The 20,660-nt window shown below is 52.3% G+C and overlaps 1 protein-coding gene across 2 annotated transcripts in view; it reads right to left on the bottom strand.

Moving 5' to 3' along the window:
• Positions 1-5,572: 5,572 nt before the first annotated feature.
• The window catches only part of WASF2 (WASP family member 2), a 33,335-nt gene continuing 18,247 nt past the window's right edge, over positions 5,573-20,660 (bottom strand). For both annotated transcript variants that reach the window (XM_074894414.1, XM_074894415.1), the window contains exons 3-9: positions 17,863-17,997; positions 17,184-17,337; positions 15,957-16,074; positions 14,714-14,844; positions 13,007-13,162; positions 10,708-11,228; positions 5,573-10,219 (exon numbers count right to left, since the gene is read on the bottom strand). In XM_074894414.1, coding sequence (XP_074750515.1) covers positions 10,062-10,219; positions 10,708-11,228; positions 13,007-13,162; positions 14,714-14,844; positions 15,957-16,074; positions 17,184-17,337; positions 17,863-17,997 — 1,373 coding nt within the window. In that variant the 3' untranslated portion in view covers positions 5,573-10,061. The remainder of the gene's footprint in view (positions 10,220-10,707; positions 11,229-13,006; positions 13,163-14,713; positions 14,845-15,956; positions 16,075-17,183; positions 17,338-17,862; positions 17,998-20,660) is intronic.

The following is a 20,660-nucleotide window of genomic DNA, read 5'->3' as shown; positions in this document are numbered from 1 at the left end:
GGGGGGAATAAAAGTAATTTGTGATACGAGGTGAGGCTGTTTGATGCTGGGGAGGGGATGGGTTGGGATGGTGCCTCCTGGGGCCGGGGGGGGAGCAGGTTGAGGTCACCCCGAGTCCAGGCAGGGTCTTCTCCCCGCTCCGTTTCCCTGCGCCCGGGTAAGAAATCCCAAGCGACAGCGCTGCCCCCACCCATCACATCCTGTTAGCAGGAGCCGGCCCCGGGGGAGCAGCACCGAAGGCCCCGGCCATCCTCATCCTCATCCTCCCTGCACCCAGCAGGCAGAGGGGCTGCATCCAGCCTTGTGCTGTTATTGCTGCCTCCATCGCAGCAAGATCACGGGCAAGCTGCCTGCACCCCAGTCCCTCTCCGGGGGAAGGTGGCACAGGGGGGGCTCAGGGCTCTGCCCAGGCCCCCCCTCACTGAGGTGCCCGCACTGCAAGAGCCACCCCACAAATAGAGTCTGGGATGGCCACTGTTGCTGTTTGCATGCAGCGCTCGTCCCAGGGAAGGCAGGGTTAACGATGGCAAAAGCTAATTAGGGCAGCTCGTCCCCTCCGGTAGCAGGGCTCTGCGCCCCGAGAGCCCCCCGTGCCCCTGCCCATCCCAGTCAGGGAGCAGCAGGTTTCTTACAGGCATTTGTGCATCCGCAGACACGCCGGGATGTGGCAGAGCCCAGGGCTGAAGAGCAGCCGGAGCCTGGCTGGGTGCTGCGGCGCGGGCGGTGCAGGATGCGTGCCGGCCCCCAAGGCTTGGCTTCACCTTGGGCTCGGGGACCTGGTGGCAGCCTGGAGGGTTGGTGCTGTTTATTGCAAAGGAAATAAAACATTTTCCTTCCACTTCTCGGCCGAGCTGAGCGCTGGAAAGGGGTTATGGCAGCAAGCGTCGAGGGGAGATGGGGCTGGGGAGAGGCTGAAGGACTCACAGAGCGACGTATCCTGCTCTCCAGGGGCTGGGCTCAGCGCTGGGGAGGGGGTTGGGGAATTTGGGGCTCCCCCTGTTAAGCCAGGGGGAAAGGAGCAAAGCTGGGGGGGTTGGAGACATCTGTCATGGCCCAGGGCTGAGCTCAGGTCCCTCCATCCCTCAGTCAGGGAATAATTCCTGAGCCCACCTCCCTCAGCAGTGAAAAATCCTGTAATTCCCAGCCCTGCTTTATTCAGGGGGAGTTTATACCTGGTTGTTCTTATGTCAACATCGTACAGCAGCTTAAATAGCTTTTCTCTCCCTTGTGTTTCCCCTGCTGATGTCTTCAGAGGGAGCAGCTACAGCCCCTTTGGTTCTCCACGGTGGGCAAGCCCAGTCGGTCCCTCCTGCTCCCTGGGGTCCCTGTCCCTTCCCCGGGGGGCAGGGTGACACGGTGGGGGTTGTTGCAGGGTGTGCAAGCATGTGGCATAAAGGCAGCACCATGCAGGTGTGCTGGGACCCCCCTCAGGGAGGGGTGGGCACAGGGCTGCAGCCCCCAGCTCCTGGCAGGGGGGTTGTGGTGGGATTTGATGCTGGGCTGTCGCTGTGGGCTCACCCCAACCCAGCTGCATCACACCACGTGAGGCCAAGGGGCTGCTTGCGCCTGGCTCCCCCCACGAGCAGCAACTTGGGGAGCCCTCGGAGTTGGAGGCTGCGCTGAGCCCTCATACCCACCACCGTGGGTCCCCTGAGAACGTCACCCCTCGCAGTCCCGTCCCTTGCTGTCACCAGACACCACGGTGGCCATGGCTCAGCGTGCGGCTTCCCAACTGGGAAACGCACCCTCCGGCTCCTACCTGTGTCCGATTCCCTCCTGCCAGGATGGATGAGGAGAGCAGAGGGGCTGGAGGAAGCCGGGACCCCAACCCTGCCGCCGTGCTGGTTGCTCTCTCGGCACACCAGCGAGTCCGGAGACGTTCCCCGCTGCTCCAGGCCTCTGGGGGACGGAGCAGGCGGCACTGAGGGGGGAGATAAACAGCCCGCAGCAGGGCCCAGCCTGCTCCCTTTTTTGGTGGAGAAAGATGCAGAAAGCGGAGGTATAAAAAATAGTCAAATCCGTCCAAGAAGGCGCCCGAGTGCCGAGCAGCCACCCCCACGCCGCTGATGTGCAGGAGAGGCTCGGGGGGGACTGAGGGCCCAGCTTTGGGGTTAAAATATGAGCTAAGAGGCTGTGAGTGGGATAAAGGCGTGGGCACAGCATCACCCCAGCTGTGCACACACATCTGGCAGGCCCAGCCCTCCCCAGGCACCCCCTGCCCGGCACTGAGGCTCCCAGCAGATGCTGTAAGCCACAGGCAGCCTCTTGCCTCTGAAGCCTGGCTGCGCTGCAGTGAGGGCATGGGGCTGCGGGCAGGTTTTGCTCCCTGCGAGCAGCCCCTGCCCCGTTGGCAGCAGCCGGGTTCGGTTACAGCTCCAAGCCCTTTGCCACCTTGCCGGGAGCAGGGACACTGGGCGAGAGCGCTGGCAGCAGCCTCAGCAAAGCCAGGGCTGGGCCCTGCCAGGCAAGAGCCCTCCCTCCCCTCACCCTGGTGCCAAAACCAGGGGGGCTTTGCCAGCTTGGAGGACGGAGGGAGGTCAATGCTACCCCAAAAGCCTCCCAGCAGCGCCTGGAACGCCGACTGACCTGCCTGGGGCAGAGCCAAGAGCTGCCCATCGCCCACACCACACCCCAGGGCCGGGTCTCTGCTCCCAGTGGTTTACTGGGGTGCCCATGATGGGTCTGTCCCAGCAGGGAGCACAAGCCCCAACATCCTCCCTGCACCATCGTGGGGGGGGTGGGCGGGCTGGGAACATCGGGCCATGGGGAGGGCTGAGCAGCTCTGGTTATTGGCCTGGGTTACATTTAAAATGAGAAACCTCAGCCCTGGCTTGGGGGATTTTGTTTCCTTGGAAGCAGGAGCAGGCAGGAAATGAAGAAAACGCGGCCTTGCTCGTAAGCGTTTTACCAAATGCCGAAGGCAGCAGGAGGCATTTCCCGGTATGGCTCGGGCTGCGGAGCATCGGCTCCGGCCACCACAGGAGCCGCGGCTCCAGGAGGCATCGGCCGGTGCTCCCCAGGGAAGAGAGCTCGTCCCAAGGTGCTACTCTGGGTGGGACACAGCAAGCGGGAGGGTGGAAAGCGGGTCTGTCTCCCTGCAGCCTCCCAGCTCAGCAACAGCCGATGCAGAAAGCAGCTTCACGCCCCTTTGGGTGCCTGGCCGGGGTGTAGGGACCCCGGGGTGGCAGCACCCTCTGCTCCCCCATGGCAGCTCGCAGAGGAGCGGGCTCCCACGCTGGCTCAGGGCTGGGGCTTTGTCTAACTCAACCTGGCCTAGAGACAGCGCTGGGGAGAGTAATTTGGCCCTGGCCGCAGCCCCAGCTCCGCGCCGGCTGCCTTAAGCCCTCCACATGCAGGCGCTGGCCTTTGCGGGAGCGGATGAGCCCAGCGCAGAGCTGCTGCCCTGCCAGACTGCAGAAACTTGAGCTCCAAATACATAATTCCTCTGGCACCCCGTGGTTATTTGTGAGCTGCTGTGAGCAGATGGAAGAGTTACAGATAAAGCCATCCGCAGCACGGGAGCCGATTGCCTTCCCCACACAACCGCGTAGGCAACAGCAAAGGCAGGGAGGAGGGAAAAAAAAAAAAAAAAAGGCAGAAAGAGAGCGAGAGAGAAGGAGTCAGCCATTTCTACAGGGGCTGAGCTGCCATCTCAGCACACCTACGTGCAAGAAATGGGGACTCTCTGCTGGCAGCGGGCCCTTCCCGGGGAGTTGGAAGAGGGTAGTGCTCTCCCACCACCCATGGCTGCTTGGCTAAGGCAGGCAGCGCGAGTCGGGGGTGACATTGGCACGGCAGAGCGCTGCCACACACTGGGAGAGCAGGCTGTTAACGCTGATCAGAGCTGGCAGCGCCTGCACTCGCTTGGGTCCCAGAGGGGGAATTAAGGGAGAGAAGCTGACGTCAGTGGTGGAAAGGACACGCAGCCCACTCGTCCAAGGCAGCCGGCAGCATCTTCTGGGTGTTGCTAACACCACCTTGAAGGAGAAAATTAAATAGGTCTTTGGAGACAGGGGCTCCTGTGAAGCCGGAGCCCGGCCAGCTGTGATCTGGTGCCGAGCCCCATGGAGGAGACAGACAGGCAAACACATCAAAGGCTGGGGCCAAGGCCAGAGCGCAGAGGCACAGCCGAGCCCCAGAGACTGCCCCAGCTGCAGCAGCTCCTCCATTGGAAACTGCTGCTCACGGAAAGGGCTGCGGCTGCGGCAGCACCAGCACAGGATTGAGCCCGCTGCTGGGCTTCTCCTCCCTGCACTGAGCTAAACCCCGGGCTAGGGACCTGCAGCGGAGGGGGGGTCCTCGCCCTCCAGGAGCTCCCCCGGCTCCGTGGGTTGCTGGCAGAGGACAAAGCGCAGGGGCCTGTGGTCTCCTCGCTGCGGGCAGGCAAGCTGCCCGGGAAAGCAGATCTGGGACTGAGATTTCCCTGTCTTTTAGGGGAGTAAACCAGCACGACACTCACCCATACACCACCCCCCCCCTTCCCAAAGATGACTTTCAAGGGCTGGTACCCTAAAAAAGCAGAGGCACCAAGTCAGTCCTAGCCACAGCCGCACCCATCCAGACATCCCGGATTCACGCTGGAGCCAAGAGCCGGGACACGCAGCAGCAGGGAGTGTGGAAGCCCAAGAGATCCCTCCTTCCCCTGCCCTCTGTGCCCCAGCACGACTAAAGGGCTTGCTTGTTCAGAAGCTGGCAAGGCCAATTAATCTAATGAGGTTTTGCAGCCAGGGACTATTGTCAGCCAAGAAAGGCACAGCGCTGCAGAGCGAGCGCACGGGTGTCTCCAAGAAGCCAAGGGAATTTGGCAGAGCAAAGCTCGCAGTAAAAGCAGGGACAAGGAGCAGCAGGGACGGATCCTTTTGTTGCTCTCCACCGACCGGCACGAAAATACACCCGCACAACAGGCTCACGTACCAAGCCCAGACAAGGCACCTGAGAACAGGGCCAGGAGCCATCGCTGCTGCGGCTGGGGGCAGGCAGATTAACTGCAGAAGGGACCTTGAGCAGCTGAAATGGAGGCAAAAAAGCAGAAGCAGCCCCCTCCCACCCCAGCTGCAGCGGCTCTGCTCTTGCAAGATGGAGCACAGGCTCATTTCGTATGGCAGGGAGCACACACCAGAGGCCGGTGGCTCCTCCTGGAAGGCGCTTCCTTGGCGCCGTTGCCCACCGCAGGCAGCACTAACCACCACCATCGATAATCTTCAACCCACCCGGGCACGGCTGCACTTTGGTACTGGAAGAGGCTTTGGCGCGGATGGTGTTTGCCAGACGGTTTGGGACCCGCTGGCTTTCTCCATCCCTCTGCCCCGGCACCTGCAGACAGGACACAGCTCAGGGGGCCTCAACAAAACACCGAAGGGAGCCAGGCTCCCCAAGTGACACCCCAGCAGCCCCCCAAGATGCGCTACTACAAGTTGCACAGGCACGAGCCGCTCACGTAGCCCAGCACCATCCCGTGCTCCTGTGAAGTCACACGCGAAGCGGCCGCAGCCCCTCCGCCCACCTTCCGTGTGCGAAGGACCACACTGCAGCCCCCCCAACACACGCCCGGAGTAACACACGCAGGCACCGATTGGATAGAAAGGTTTTATCAAGTTTACCGTTTTAAAAAAGGATCCAAAAAATTATCTCAAATTTTTTTTTTTTTACATGTACATTACAAAAAAAATTCGCAACTGGGATCTTCATCCAGGGGTTACGGAGCTGATTATAAAACAAAAAGAAAGCAGCAGGAAAGCCTGGCTTACACAGCGACTGACAGGGCAAAGCACAGACAGACGTTACAGGGGAACGGGGAAGGCAGCGAGTCTGCACCGGTACGGCCCCGGCCCCAGCCCCGCTCCCCCGGCAGCAGCAGCTTTACACCCGCTGCAGCCGCACACACGAGGCGGCAGAGTCTGGCCATCAGTGTTTATTTTGCAGGGGTGAGAACAACCAAACAAGTCTACAGTATTTTGCTCATGAGTTGGGGGTTTTTTGTGTGTGTGGTTTGTTTTTTTTTTTTTTTTTTTTTAAATCTAAGCAGAGTTTCACTGCTGAAACTCCTTTGGTCTGAAGTGAGTAACCCCCTGCACCCTGAGAGTAACCGTCAAACATCACCCTTCCGACCCCCAGCGGGGCTGGGTCCTCCGAGGGCACTTCCCCTCTCTCCTCCCACCACATCTTCTGCTCAGCAATAAACCCCTAAGATACAAGTGGAATAATTATTCTTATAAATATATTTATATCATGTAGGAAAATAAGGCACTTTAGGAGGGTTACAGCTCGTCTAATTCTATGACATTCTAATCAGGAAGAAAAATGGGTTAGTTTCTGAAATGAATTAAAATGAATGTTAATACAGTAATAAAAACCATCGGATCCACTTCCCACTTCAAGGCTTTGTTTAAAAAGGAAGAGAAGAAAGCCCCCCCCGAAATCCAACAGCAATGAAACCTGACCCAGGGCAGCTGCATCTGCCCCGCGCGAGGCCCTGCCAGCCCGCTCCCCGCCGGAGCCCGTCAAGGGCAGGTACTTTCAAAAGAGGCACGTTAAATAAGTTCATGGACTGAAAACCAAAAAAAAAAAGTAAAAATAATATATCCTTTCCCTGAAACGACACTCCGCACAGTTTCTATGCCATGTGGGACCTCCAGGAACCCCTTTCCCTGGATCTGGTCTGGTGCTTTGGGCCTGATAAGGAGAGGAGAAAGCAGTGAAGGTCACCGACTGCGGCTGAGGCTCCAGGCTGAGCCCGGGGAGCCGGGACGAGGCTTTCCCTGCGAGCGCGGGAAGGGGGGTGGCGGGGGAGAGGCTGCCGGGAGCAGCAGCCAAGCACTGCGGGCGAGGACACCGGGAGAATGTTTAACCAGGAGCGCGGCGCCGGGAAGGGGAAGGCAGCGGCGGCCTGCCCATACTTGCACGCCCCGAGCAAACGGCTTCCCAGGCCGGGTGAAATGGCTGCTCCGGCTCTGCGTCTCCATACGGACACGAGTCGGGCTGGAATGGAAAGACGGGGGCTCCTCCCGGGTAGGACCCCAGCTGCCAGCTCTCGCTTTTGGCTTTCTGAAATGCTTGAGGTTCGCCCGCCGTGCTGTTCAACCCAGCCTCGTGTGGAAAAAGGGGAGGAAGGAGTAAGTTAAGACAAAAACGACAAAGATGGCAGGGGAGTCCAGCACAGGCCCTCGGTCTACATGGGGCAGCAGCCCTGCAGTTACAGCACAGCTGCTCTGTCTTGCAAAGGTTGTTTTTGGCACCTCTCCTCTTCCCCTACTGGTTTAAGAAATATTAAGCTTACTTGGTGGCCCAGTGCTCTGCGATTTTGCAACGATACTCTTAAGACGGTCGCTTTACACCAGTTGTTTCTCAGGGATCTCCACGCCAGGCGCATACCACTCCTTTTTGCAATCAAAGGAGATTTAAAAAGAAAACAACCAGCCTTCCCTACCTGTCCACAACCCTTCTGTTTAGGATCCAGCAGTTTTCTTACCTCGGGATGCGAGTTTGAAAGCAGAGGGTGGTTACAGCAGGCTTGCACGGACAAAGCAGCGTCCCTCCCGCTGCCAGGAGGGCCTTGCAAGCAGGCGAGGCAGTCGGAGGAGCCGACTCCACCCGTGGCCATGCCAGATCGCCCACACAGCATCCTTGTGCAACAGGCAGCGGTGGGGCAACCGTGTCCCTAACGCCCCGAGGCACGGCCCTGCCTGACAGCCCATCCAGCTGGGGCACGGGGAATATGGCACTTTTCTGTATTTTACATGACAGGAATACTCGCTCCCCTTTCCCAACAGGGGCCAAGTCTAGTTAAGGCAATTTAAAATTAACCCAGGTTTGGCATTTGCGAGCTCCTCGCTTCCCTGTGTGATAATGCTGTCAACCCGGGTTAGCTTAAAGGTCCGTTGTCCCCAGGAACCTGTCTCCGAGAGAAGCCAGAGGAGGATGCTTACAGAAAGAGCAGAAAAACAAGAGGCAGCGATTCTCCTCTAGCCCCCCTTACCCAGCTTGCAGCAATAATCAGTTTGCATTTCCAAGTCCCTCCACTGCACGATGGCTCACTGGCACTCGAGGGGTTTGTTCCCTCTTCCAGAACCTGGAAGAAGCACGGCTCAGACGTTCCCAGCCCATCGGGATGCCTCACCGTCTACGCCCTTTGCATCCTGCCTAGCAGCTGATTTGCAGACAAAAATCTGATGGTGCAGCGGTCCAGGAAATCTCTCAGGGTCGCACTGGATCTCAGCTTGATCCGCACCCCTGAAAAGCCCATCCTCCAGGCCATCATCTGCTCTGTCCGAGATCAAAAATGCACACGCACACACACACACAAGAAATCAGTAAGAACTCAATGGCACAAACTGAAGCCATCAATCAAACCCCGAGAAGGATTTTCAGCAACCTGGCAGCCTCGGGCTGGGCCTGGCGTTCCAGGTATCAGCAACATCATTAAACGAGGCAAGCCAGAGAAGAAAGAACAGGCACAGGCTGGCAAAATACTTTACAATAGAAAGGCAAAGAGGTTGGAGAGTTGGTCTTAATGGGACATGCAGCTGGTCCCACCCTGCAACAGCTGGACCCACAGTCTCCAAAAGGCTTTGGAATTGCTTTCCTGCGTGACCCTGACGGAGAGCCATGTCCCAATTAAAATACCGAAAGCACATCTGTAGCACTGGGGGTGTTTGTTTCTAGATTTCCAAGATATGCTTATGTTCTATGTAAGGTAATATAAAAAAAAAAAAAAAAGCAATAAAACCTAGGTCATCTAGTTCAAGTTCACCATTTTCTCCCCCTGCCAGTACTGTATCCATAGCGAGCAGCCTGGGATTTCATAGGTTAGTGAGGAGAAGAAACGTTTTCTTAAAATTAACTAATGAATTATAACAACAAAATTATAGAAACAACATAGGTTAGGTCTGATGTAACTGATGGGCAACTCAGTTCACACACAAGATGTTTAGGCACACAGACTCCCCTCCACAGGTGGAGGGGAGGAGGAAGCAAAGGTAATACCAGCATTTTTTGCTACTCAAGTCCCTGTGCAAAAAAGTACGGTCACCCTGCTAGAAAAAGCACCTCTTCAAACTGACTGCAGCATTGCCCCGAACAGGCCAAAGATCGAAGTGCCTGATGTTCAGAGAACCCCTCCCCACACCATCTCCCTGCTCTAGGCACTTTTTTTTTTTGTTTTGTTTCTTTTTTAAACACACTCTCAGCATGAATTGGAGAAATCAGCAAAGCAGAGTTTCGCCACCGCTCAGGGCTGACCACACAGATGTGTCTCAGTGGGGCAGTGGCTCTGCTCTCCCAGAAGCAGGAGAGCGAGCAACTGTTCTACCCTGGCTTTGCACCCCTTTGTGCAAGTCTCCTTTGGCAGACTTGGCAAAGCAGTCCAGGAGATCTGAGGAAGGTAAAGGCAGCTTTTAACATAAAATAAGTCCCTCCTCACATTGCACCCAATGCACTCCACAGCCCTAGAGCCAGGAAGCGCATCCCATGCAGGGTAGTCTCGAAATAACACTAGGGGGTCAGAGGGGAAAGAATTGTGCACTGTTGCCAAAACCTGATTATTTGACAGTGGGATGCAGCAGAGAACTGACATTTAAAGCCCATTTTCTTGCAGCACTACCAGTATTCACTGGAAAGGAAGCGCCATCAGATCAACCGTCTGCTTTTGCAATGAGAAAACTAGCTGAAAATGTCCTTCATCTGAAAGGCCACGCGGCCGCAACAGGATCATCCATCTTTACTTTAAAAATCCCTCAGGATGGAGGGTTTATATGTGCTCTGCCTGGTGGCATCAAGAATCTGGAGGTTTAGCTCTCTTTTAAATAAGCAACCGTTACAGCCCCTCCAGCTAAATCCCAACACCACATCCTCAGCGTCCGTGAGGAGACCTTTTGGAAAGGCAGAGCACAAAGTCCTGCCAAAGCCGGAGGGGTAGGGAGAGGGGAGATATGCTGCTGGTTGTCTGAAAACCCTTGGCACATCTTTGGTTACGGGATGAAAAAGGAAGTGGTGGAAGGTTTGGCCACACGATTCTTTAAGATGTTAACCCAGGAGAGAAGGGGAAGAAGGAGATGGGACGGTGGTTAATCCGACCATTCGTCCTCATCGAACTCCGAAGAGTCGTCCTCAGAGTCGCTGTACTCCACAGCGATGCGGCGTGACAGGATCGTTGCCACATCATTGCCCACAACGTCCCGCTTCTCCTGTTCCCGCTGCTCCTCCACCTTGCGGAGCTGGAAGCCTGTTGGGAAGAAGGCAACGGAGGGGATCATGCAAAAGCTTTGGTCACACTGAAATCTCCCGAGCAGCCATCCCTTTGACACAATCCTCTGAACAAGGCAGCCTGTCCTCTGCCAGCGAGTATTGGACACGCTGTGGGATAACACTGATGGTGAATGACAGCCAAGACAGGCTGGGTGGGCAGGTGGAATGGGAAGCGAATCGTTTCCGTGCTCCTCTGAGGGGTTAACACACCACTGCTGTTCAATCCACTCGCAAAACCTGGACCACGGCAATTCCAGCACTGCCGTGTCTCTCCAAAGGTGCAGGCGGAGCCATAAAACCACGTGAAGTTGTCATCAGGGTGTGCAGACAAGGAGGGACCACAAGGGACGGGTCTCAAGCAGCGAGGCAGTCACACCACTGCTCATGAGACGGCTCCCACGTGCTCTCGCTTGGATACCGTGGGGTTTTTCCAGAGGCAAAGTTGGTATTGAAACAAAACCTTACCTTGACGAATAGCTGAAAGCAGATCACTCCTGGCATCGCTAACGGCAGGCAAGGATGACTTGGGCTTGGAGGCGGAGGTGTCTGAGGGTGGAGGAGGGGGTGGGGGACCATCCAGGCCACTGGAAGACAGCGGCGGTGGGCCCGGAGGCGGTGGTGGCGGAGGGGGAGGTGGAGCACTCCCACCGCCTGGCTGCGGCAGCGGAGGTGGGAGCACGCTGGCATATTCGACTGCTGGAGGCGGCGGGGGTGGCGGTGGGGCAGCAAACTCGGGGTGAGGAGGGAAAGAAGGGGGCGAGGGTGGTGGGGGGGTTCCCGGGGAAGGGAAGCCCATGGGAGGTGGTGGAGGGGGGGTGCCTCCCATCAGCGGGGGTGGCGGAGGAGGTGCCGGAGGGGGAGCAAAGCCCGGCCTGGCTGCTGAGGGGGAGCCGATCGGAGGAGCTGGTGGCGGGTGACTCGGGCTAACCAGGCTGGATCGTTTGGTCCCTCCAGAACCAGAACCTCTTTGGTTGTCTACAGGGTAGCTGTTGCAACAGAAGGAGAGAGAGAGAGAGAGAAAGAAGTAAAGCTGTGAGGCCAGAGCAGACTGTACAATCTCAACGTTAATGCAAATCATGTGTGTGTTGCAGTCCAGACAAACATCTAAGTTCCAGCTTTAACTGGTGTTTCCATGAGACCGACTCCTCGGTTCTAGTTCCCTCGCAGTGTTTCTTTTGGCCTACCCCACCAGAACAAAGGAAAGCTTCTGGGGACTGGCAGAAATGCTATCATCTGTCCCATCTCCCAGGCTGACAAGAACATGAGCCATCTCACCTCTCCACCAGAGGCCAGGCACGTCTGAGCTCAGAGCAGCCTCCTGGCTTAAGAGCTCCTGCAGCAACACAAGCCACTACCCCTCCACGCTGAGGTCAGACTCATGACATGCCAAGCAGGGATGTCTACCGTGATAAATCGCACAAGGACTGGTGGGTGCGCCAGGAAAGCATATGCTCTGAGCACCTGCTAGGAGCAGATCTCTTCACCGGATTCCATGGCGCAGAGCTGGAGCGCAGCAGCCATGTCTCATAGCTCGCCGTGGGGAGTGAAGAGGAAGACGTGGAAACCCAACACACTCTTAAGGAAAACACCAATCTAGGAGCGACCAAATCTCCCATTTATGGAAGCTATGTTTATACCAGAAAACACTACTGCCCATAAGATACCATTAATATCCTACGTACGTGTAAAGGAAGCCCTAAACTGACATCTCCTTCCACGGTAAGACAGAAATATAAGGCACATTTGCCACAAAAACATCACAATTTTTAACAGTGCACAGTGCTGATCCAAGACAGACTACTGGAGATCAAACTTGGCTCCCAGGGTTCTTTAAAAAACAACCACCAAACAAAAGCAGAGAGGGGAGATCTCTGTGGCTAGGCAGAGATCTGAGCAGCTGCATAAGGCAGTGTAAGCTTCATCTGAAAGCTCGTTTCCGCTCTGCCCTAGAGGAACATGCTGCAGAGTGGAGTGCTTGGTTTCTTTGACACATCAGAAGAGCCTTTTCTGCAGCATTGCTGTCTTTGGATAAGATGGGAGACAAGCTAACGCAGTCCTATATCAGACATACTTCCTCCTGTTACTCTTGAATCTGTTTTACTGCCTTTAACAAAAAAAAAAAAAAAAAAAAGAGCTAGTCTCTTGTTTCCCCCTTCGTGTCTTGAGCCACTGCTAGACCATAGTTCTCATCTCTAGAGGTGACTGGAAGTCACCATTTCATCCAGTACAAAGCAGCTGCCCTGAACTTGTGCTGAAGTCTTGGGGAAGAAGCCAGCTGGTGTGCTCAAGTCCTTTAAATTTAACTACATCTGCATCTTCAGCACTCACGTTGTGCATTTGTCAAAGATCACAGGGAAAAGGGTAACAAAAAACAGAGGTGAAAGAAGCCGTTCGCTGCACAGCTCCATCAGGAACGTAAGTCTACATGCTCTGGAAAAACTGCACTGGAAAACCCATGCAGTGGAGCCAGACCATTAACTGGGACCCCGCTCCTCTAGAAGGTGAGACAAGCCTGCTCTAGTTCTCGCCCAAGCCCCTTCTCCCCTTCCGGAGGGGAACAACGACGGTGGCTGGGATTTACGGAGAGCTGCGCTGCCTGTGCCTCTGTCCCTGCCTGCAGTTGCACTTCCCCTCCAGACAGGAGCATTCTGGTTCCCATACAACACCCGTCAGGAAGTTATGCTGAACTATCTCAGCCTGTCTCATGTCATCCTTTTACACCACCTACTACTCCTTGGTGACAGAAGGGATCCCGTAGGCTTACCTAAATTCCACCGGGGGTGGAGGCAGGCTGTCATCTGGGAATGAAGGAGGTGGTGGCACAATAGAGTCAGTCTGCGGCGGTGGCGGGTAGCAGTTCACGTCCATGCTTTCGTTTGAACCGATGCTGCCATTCTGATACACCATGTTAGAGGGGTACCTGAGTGAAAGCAAGACAAGCAATTTATTTAAAGAGTTCAAGGCAATGTCTAAAGCTCATTTTTCCCCTCACTCGCGAGAGCTTTGCCTCCTGGAAGGGTTACAACAAACAACTGTGCAGCAGTTCAACCACCAATAGATCAACCTGCAAGATTTAGAAATGAGGTTTTCTAGCAGGAATGGCTTTTCCCAGCACAGTGGGACCCGCCTTTAGGTGGGACCTTATCAACCACCACAACAGGACACACAGAACTAAACCTTAAAGCAACATTTTTTTTTAAAAAAAGAAAAAAAGAAAAAGGTCTCCATTTCTCAAAGCATCCTGGATGAAGAATCACGTACAGCTGTATTAATTTGCTCTGCATAATTCTTTGGCTAGAATTTGCCCAGATGCTCCCATGTTTGTTTATTGCTACCGCACACCAGAACAGCATGGGTATATGTTTTAATGAAGAAGAAAACACCAAAATAAAAAATAGGTTTCTTAACATTTGATTATAGAAAGCCACATTTATAAGAGTGTATTTTGACCAGTTTGGCCTTGAAAGACTCCCAGTTACATTGGCTATCATCAGTGACAAAAAAGAAAAAAAAAAAAAAAAAAGAGGTGCTTAAAGATGCCAAAAAATAAGCTTGAGAATAAAATATCAAGAATCACCCAAGAAACAGCGATGCCATTAAAAGCAAGCATCCAGAGCTGAAATAGTACTGAAGGAAGAGATCACTCTCAACTTTCCATGAGCTCATCTCACTGTGGGGTGGTGGAACCACCCCATTCTTGGGGGCTCTGGACCTCAAGGAAATTCAAATGCATGAACATGCTTACACAAGAAAAGAGAGGAGCAAGAAAATGGTGCTGTTGTGCTGCTCAATTCCTCTGCTAGAAACCAAACCTGCTCTCCTATTAAACTAAAAGCAAGTTTTATTTTTAGCTGGAGAGTGTGATTTAAAGAGAGATTTTTCTTATATGAAAGGAAGCTGCAAGGAGCGAGCAAGCAAGAAGTGCATTGTGGGGAATTCGGTCTGCTTCCAGCCTCGCTGGTGTCAAAAGTTAAATGAATTCCCAAGCCAGAAGCGCTAAAGAGAGATCTGTAGCTTGAAATACTTGGATGGGGACAGCCCCCGCTTCAACTTTAGGGTGTGAAGAGCCATTTGTGAAATGTAACAAAGCAATCGCACAATAGCACCGCGATGCCACCCCGCTCCTCAGCGTAAGGCCCAGAGGCTAGGTGTGAGGGGAAGGGCACCGCGATGGGGTAGGGAGCCAAAGCTCTCAACACTTCTGTGCCCACAAGACAGGCAGCCGAGAGCAGACTTGCTACTGAAGCTGTTCCTGCCACCTTGTTCAAACCGTGTAGCTCCCTGATTTATTTAGCAAATTTTAAATCAGCAGATGGATTTACTTTGGAGAATCTGATTAGTGGCAGTATCGATCCGCACTGTGCCGCGGATCTGGAGAAGCTGCAGAGCAGGGTGAACTGCATTACAATCAACAACGCCCGCCCGCTCCCCCTCGCCAGGGAGCTGAACAGAGAGCCCCAGACTTGCTTACCCAGCAGGACCGTGTTTGTCCTTTGACTCAACAAATTCTTGTCCCATTTTCAGCTTCTCCCACTCTTCTTTCCGGGTTTTGATTTTCCGCGGATTCACATTTCCTCGGTTCGGATTCTCCTTTTTCTCTTTCTAAGGGAGGAGGAATCAAACAGAAGCCTTATTTTGCTTTGAACTCACTGGGAATAAGGAGGGATAGGACAGACCTGTAGCAGTTTCAGGAAGATACATTCTCAAAGAGGGCCAGGATTTTTAATTTACTTTCCTGATTGCTGCAAGCTCCAAAGATCTCCCATACAAAGAAGCTGGAGCAGATAGCATAAAGAGACAGGCAACATCAGATTTCCCCAGTGTAGCCCAGACACGATGCCATCGCTGCTCCCTGGCACGACCACCTTGGGGGCGGAGTGAAAGCTCAGTTTCCCACATCAATTCAATTCTTGGCCTCTGTATCAGGACTGCCAAATCTCACCTTGCTGGTGTTAAGTGCTTTGGGGTGCAATATGGATACTCGCCCACAAAGAACTGGGCTTTAGCTAGCCTCACTCTATTCTAATATACCCTAAATCTCTCCTTTGTTATTTTGACTGAAAAAAATCATGATCTGTTTTGATATTTAATACTTCAGTTGCTTAAAAACTAAATAAAGTACGCACAGACTGAATCATTTATGGTGCAAGTTTCAGTGTTGGTAAACATGGGTCCAAATCCCCAGGCAACCAAACAAGGAACTCTACCTGGCATTGTCAGCTTAAATGGTTTTGTTAAGCCTCCCACTTGCCCCTAATTTAACATTAGGGCCTGGTTTTGCACTCCTGAAGGGTCATTTTCTCCTTTCCGTATTCTTCCACGGTAGAATTCATTACACCACTCACCACACCGAGGTGTTGGGGCAGTGGGATTTACACCACTTCAACACTGAACAGACCCCTCTCCAGCACCAGAAGCACAGAAAAAACTCCAACACAACTTTTGATGTTTGAGGACCACAAATTAACCCATTATAACCATACAAAGATGATGGCATTTGGAAAAACAGATTAAGGGTATCCTTGTTTTCTTTTTTTAATTAAGAAGGAAGAGAGTAAACCAGATAAAGACTTCACTGAATTGATCCCTAAAGAATTTAAGAGAGCAAACCTGAATTTCGGAGAGCAACTTTGGAGTCCAAGATTTATTAACACTTCCCACCTCCTATTCTTCCCTGACATGCCTCTGCTGGCAGAGATCTCCCATTTCCTCACCCTATGTTTCCGCTTCTCTTTCATAATATCCTTGGTGTCTTGAAGCATTTTCTCTTTCCAAAGGTCAAAGAAATATGAAGGATCTGTGTAGAATTTAAGTGCCTCTTTGCCATCATCCCTAGAACAGGGAGGGGGGGGGGGGAAAACACACAAGGACCAAGTCACACATTTGTTTGAAGCCCAAAGAAAACACAAGGCACAACCCCAGATGACAGTTTAAAAGTCTGCAGCGAGAAGGTCAAACACGCTGCTCTCTCCTCTGTCCCCCATTTCAGAACAGGCAGCGGACCCACACCTTCCCTTGTCCTGGCTCTCCCACTTGCCATCGCTTTTGCCTTTACACAAACTCTCCATTACTCAGCACCTGAAGAGCTCAAACTGCTCTGAACAATCACCAAGACAGCAGCAGGTCTCTCACTTCAACTCCCACTTGTTTGTGTTGTATTTTTGGTGTGAAAAAAACCTTCTCCAGCTCAGGAACCCTAAATCAGACCAGCAGCGTCCTTGAAACTCATGAGCGAGCACACACACACACACACACACTCTCCTCCTACTTTGCAGTGCAGCCGCGTCTGGCAGAAGGCAGCTGCCTCCAGCTATCTGTAATTACTTTTTACCTGTTCAAAAGATATTTATGGATGTGGGCTAAGTCTCTGTATTCTGACCCCCTTTACTCTACCACCTACAAGATGAAATCGGAGCAGGACTGCTCAGGAGAACTGGTTACACAGACAACGTAGGTCACATCAGATGTCTCAGACCAGGAACAGAAGGCCACAGAAAACATCTCCAGATCTACAGGAGTCTGCTGCACCCACCTGGGTGAGAGCCATTTACAGATATATGCTCTGCAGTTTGCACTGCGGCTTTCTGGAAAGGAGCCACAGGGCTACAGAGAAGCACAAGAAAAATGCATCATCTGCACAACACCTAGCATGTTTATGCAGTGCCAGCCAAGCCTTGCCCCAAGGCAGTCACAAAAGTGGCAGCAGGTAACCAAATATATAATTTTCTAGCTACGCTCATTTGTACAGCCCCAGAAGCAAAGTTTCACGTAATCCAGAGGATGGAGATTTCCTGGTGGATCTCAGTTTAGCAACTCAATTTCCCATTGGAAATGGCTACTTCAATACAGCACGGGATGGGAAATGACCTCCTTGGTGGGTTGGGAGGATGAAGTACTCCTCTGCAAGAGAGCACGGGGCCAAGAAAGTATTGTAGCCGTACCTGTAAGGTGAGAGAATGTTGAGAGGTGGAGGAGTATTGCAGGTCCTATAGGTTTCAAGGACAGGCACGGGGAGGGAATCTCTGTCAAAGAGCTTCTGGTCCTGAGTAGTGGAGCTTTTGAAGGCCTTCCTGGTGTTAATGCCTTGCAGGGAGACTATAAGAAAGAGGAGAGAGCAAGTGAAGAACAGCTTGACCCAGGCCAATGACACTGAAGATCAAGTAGTGAACATCTGATTTCAGTTGGAGTTCTTGGCATGCTAAGCACTTCTTAAGGTCAGGTTCCTTTTCCCACAGATCTCTTGGGAAACCCAGCAAATCTCCGATCACACCGTGCCAAGATCCACTGCTGTACAGACACGGCTCTCTTGAGAGTTGCCAATGCGGTTTTGAACCCCCGTGACCAAGACTCAAGAAAAGCACCGCTATCGGACTGTCAAAAAGCGAGTTTCCACATGGAGACTTGCTAACAAGCAAATCTAGACTCTGCCAGAAAGGCTACCCACATGAGCAGCACGGTGTTTTTTCAGGAGGGGAAGAAACAGTCCCTCTTAGTCCCAGAGAAGACGTTCCAACACCCATCGCAGCATCGTGCTCGTTTTATGGCCGTGAACCAACCATGCTGACGCAATGAGAATCTTTACCACGCTTGGTCTGCAAGGACTGTGCTCCACTCCATTACCTTCTTCCTCTTTGGGATCCAGCTGAGTGACTTTGACTTGCAAGCGGTCAACTCTTTCGACTAGAATGCTCACCCGAGAGGCAAAGGTGTTGGCTTGAGTAAACAACTCTCCAAATATGTCTTCTGCAAATTTACCTGGAATATGAAAGCATCCACATTACCCTCGTGAACCACATCAGACCCTATTCAGTCTCCCAGCTTTTTTCTTGAAGAAAGGAGAAAGAAAGAATGAACCATGATTCTTTTCAAGTTTGCCAGGGTTGAGTTTAACATCGAGGAAGAAAACGCTCTGTTCCACCAAAACCTGACATTTTCAAGGAATCTTCAAGCAGTAAAGAAACAATCGAGACATACTTTCAAGTCATTATTAAAGTAACAAAATAAAGAGGGCTGACAGCACTATACGGGTCTCAATCTGGATTCTCTGCTGTTCTGTTTATTAGACAAGCAAGTACAGTTAGATTTTTATTGCTCTGGAGAATCTCAAAGGCTCCCAGTCTCCAGCAGGCCTGCCTCCAGGGTAACTGGCACATATTTACAAGCTCAAAGTACTCTGGAACTAGAGAGCAGACCCAGTCCTTGATCCTAAAGCCTGAGCCGTAACCACAGACGAAAGCACTGACCCTTTTGTTCCTTCAGGTGGCAGTGTCTGAAAAACTGATGCATTCACGTTTATTCTAAATCAAAACCAAAGGGGAACTTCTCAAACAGGGATATTCTCTCTGTAACAGCTTGGATTGCCCAGTGGGCTGCTATGACAAACACCATCCATCGTTTGGACTGCGAGAGCGCCTAGGGGCTTGGATCAGGAGCTCACTGCACCACTTACAAGCGTAACAAAAAGATGTCCCCTGTCCTTAAGAGTTTAAAAATCTACGCATGCAACAAGAAATGACCACAGGTAGACAGAGATGGGAGAACTGGAAGAAAACCAAGAACTTACAATGAGTACTGTCTTTTTGTTCTGCTCTCAGGCATAACCCAAGCCAGGGAGCCCTAACCACGCTGAGGACAACACTGATCAGAACAGACTTGGCACTGACAGCAGACACAGGCCCATGGAGTTCCCACTGATGGGAAACATTTCCAGCCACGGCTGTTGAGTACAAGGCTGCTCCCAATAAGCAGTCTGGTTTTGAAGTGCATCATCATATGGTCAACAGTTTGTTCTGGAATCTGTTACTCCTAAAGATCCTCTCCGACATTCAGGAAAGGATAACCAGTTGGAAGCCTAACTTTAACTGCAATTTTTGGAAAATCTGGTTGTCTGCAATGAGTCACATCAGAAAGACAAGCACCCCTTCCACAAGGCAACGCGAGGACATCCCCCAAAGCCCAGCAGCACAAATACTTTTAGCTATCTAAAGTGACATATCAGCTACTTGTCGTACTCCTGTGCAGTTCTCCTCACACTGCTAAGCACGAGGAACCAGCCAGGTTAAAAATCAACCTCCTCCACCCCTTTTGGTGGCAATGCCAGCTTGAAGTGTTTGCAGAAAGCAAATGCTGGAAGTTAACTTCAACTGACCTCCTCCTTCCACTCCCCTAGACACTACAGACTCCACACATGTTCCATTAACAAGCCCAAAGAGCTTTCCCCAAACTCATGAGAGGGATTTTATTTCTGGAAACCTAAGGGCCAGGTAGCTCTGGCTATAGCCAGGTTTCACAAAGCACTCTCCATGTTCAACATCAGCACAAGACCAGCTCTCCTATTTGACCAAAGAGCCTGAACGTTTATCTCCCAGCAACAGTTCAAAAAAGGAAAGTTGTAATTTGGTTTCTACTTTAATGGGAACAGAAAATCATTTCTGAATTTCACAAGGAACTGTAACAAGCATAGGGAAAAAAAGAAAGTCTTTGGTTCGCAATGCTGAGTAGGATGTTTCAAGCATAAAACAATACATAAACAGCATTATATATCCCGGTTTTGACCCTGGAGGGAGAGAAGGGATAGTCCGTATTCCCCTGCCTGTACAGAGTTATCATCCAGCATCTCGCATATCGTTCTGTGTTTCATGTACACTCTTAGATGGGGTAAGGCAGAGATTAATTTTTTGGTTTAGTTATTTTGACTGCAAAAGTGCAGCTTACGATCAGAATTATCTTTGTCATGCACTGGCAGGAAGACAGACGGCATGATTTAATAGGTCTTTCCATCTTTAGCTTGTGGATTCTATAAAATCACACAAACGCACAGTCGACTTATACAAAGTGCTACCAGCTGTGATAGTAACGAAGGGTAAACTCACTGGAATATGAAAGTTTGACAAGATTTATGTTTGCATCTTTGTAAAGAGACTGTGGTGCACTAGGCATGGCTGATTATTCACTTGACAGGGCTGTCACAGCCTACTGAACCTGCTTTACGTTCCTGTAATATTCAATGTACGAGGAAGGAGCAGATTTATTTTTCAGAAGAGAAAAGGAGCGAGGGGGCAGGAGTTTGGTCATTTGGGTGCGAGCGTTCTGTAGCAGTTAGTCTAAATATTGCTTCATTTAAAATACTGCTGACCCTAGGGAAGCGGATAAGAGACAGTGCTCAGCATTTCCTCCCCACCTGCCTCGCTCCCCTCCTACAGACAAGCACGCGAGTGTCAGCAAGAGCCACCTCTCCCGAGTTCTCCCTCCAGCGCTCTCCTCGAGGTATCTGCGATTGGTCCAGCAGCACGCACCTCCCTCCCCACATCGCCGAGCGAGGCTCCCAGGGTGCCTTCCCGACCAAGAAACCGGGCTGCAATTTGGCTTCCAGCACTTCACCTTCTCTGACGAGGCAGAAGCAGAGAAGCTTTGAATCT

Source organism: Strix uralensis, chromosome 25 (assembly GCF_047716275.1).
Source record: "Strix uralensis isolate ZFMK-TIS-50842 chromosome 25, bStrUra1, whole genome shotgun sequence".
Classification (NCBI taxonomy): domain Eukaryota; kingdom Metazoa; phylum Chordata; class Aves; order Strigiformes; family Strigidae; genus Strix; species Strix uralensis.
This window is presented reverse-complemented; position numbering and strand designations above follow the sequence as displayed.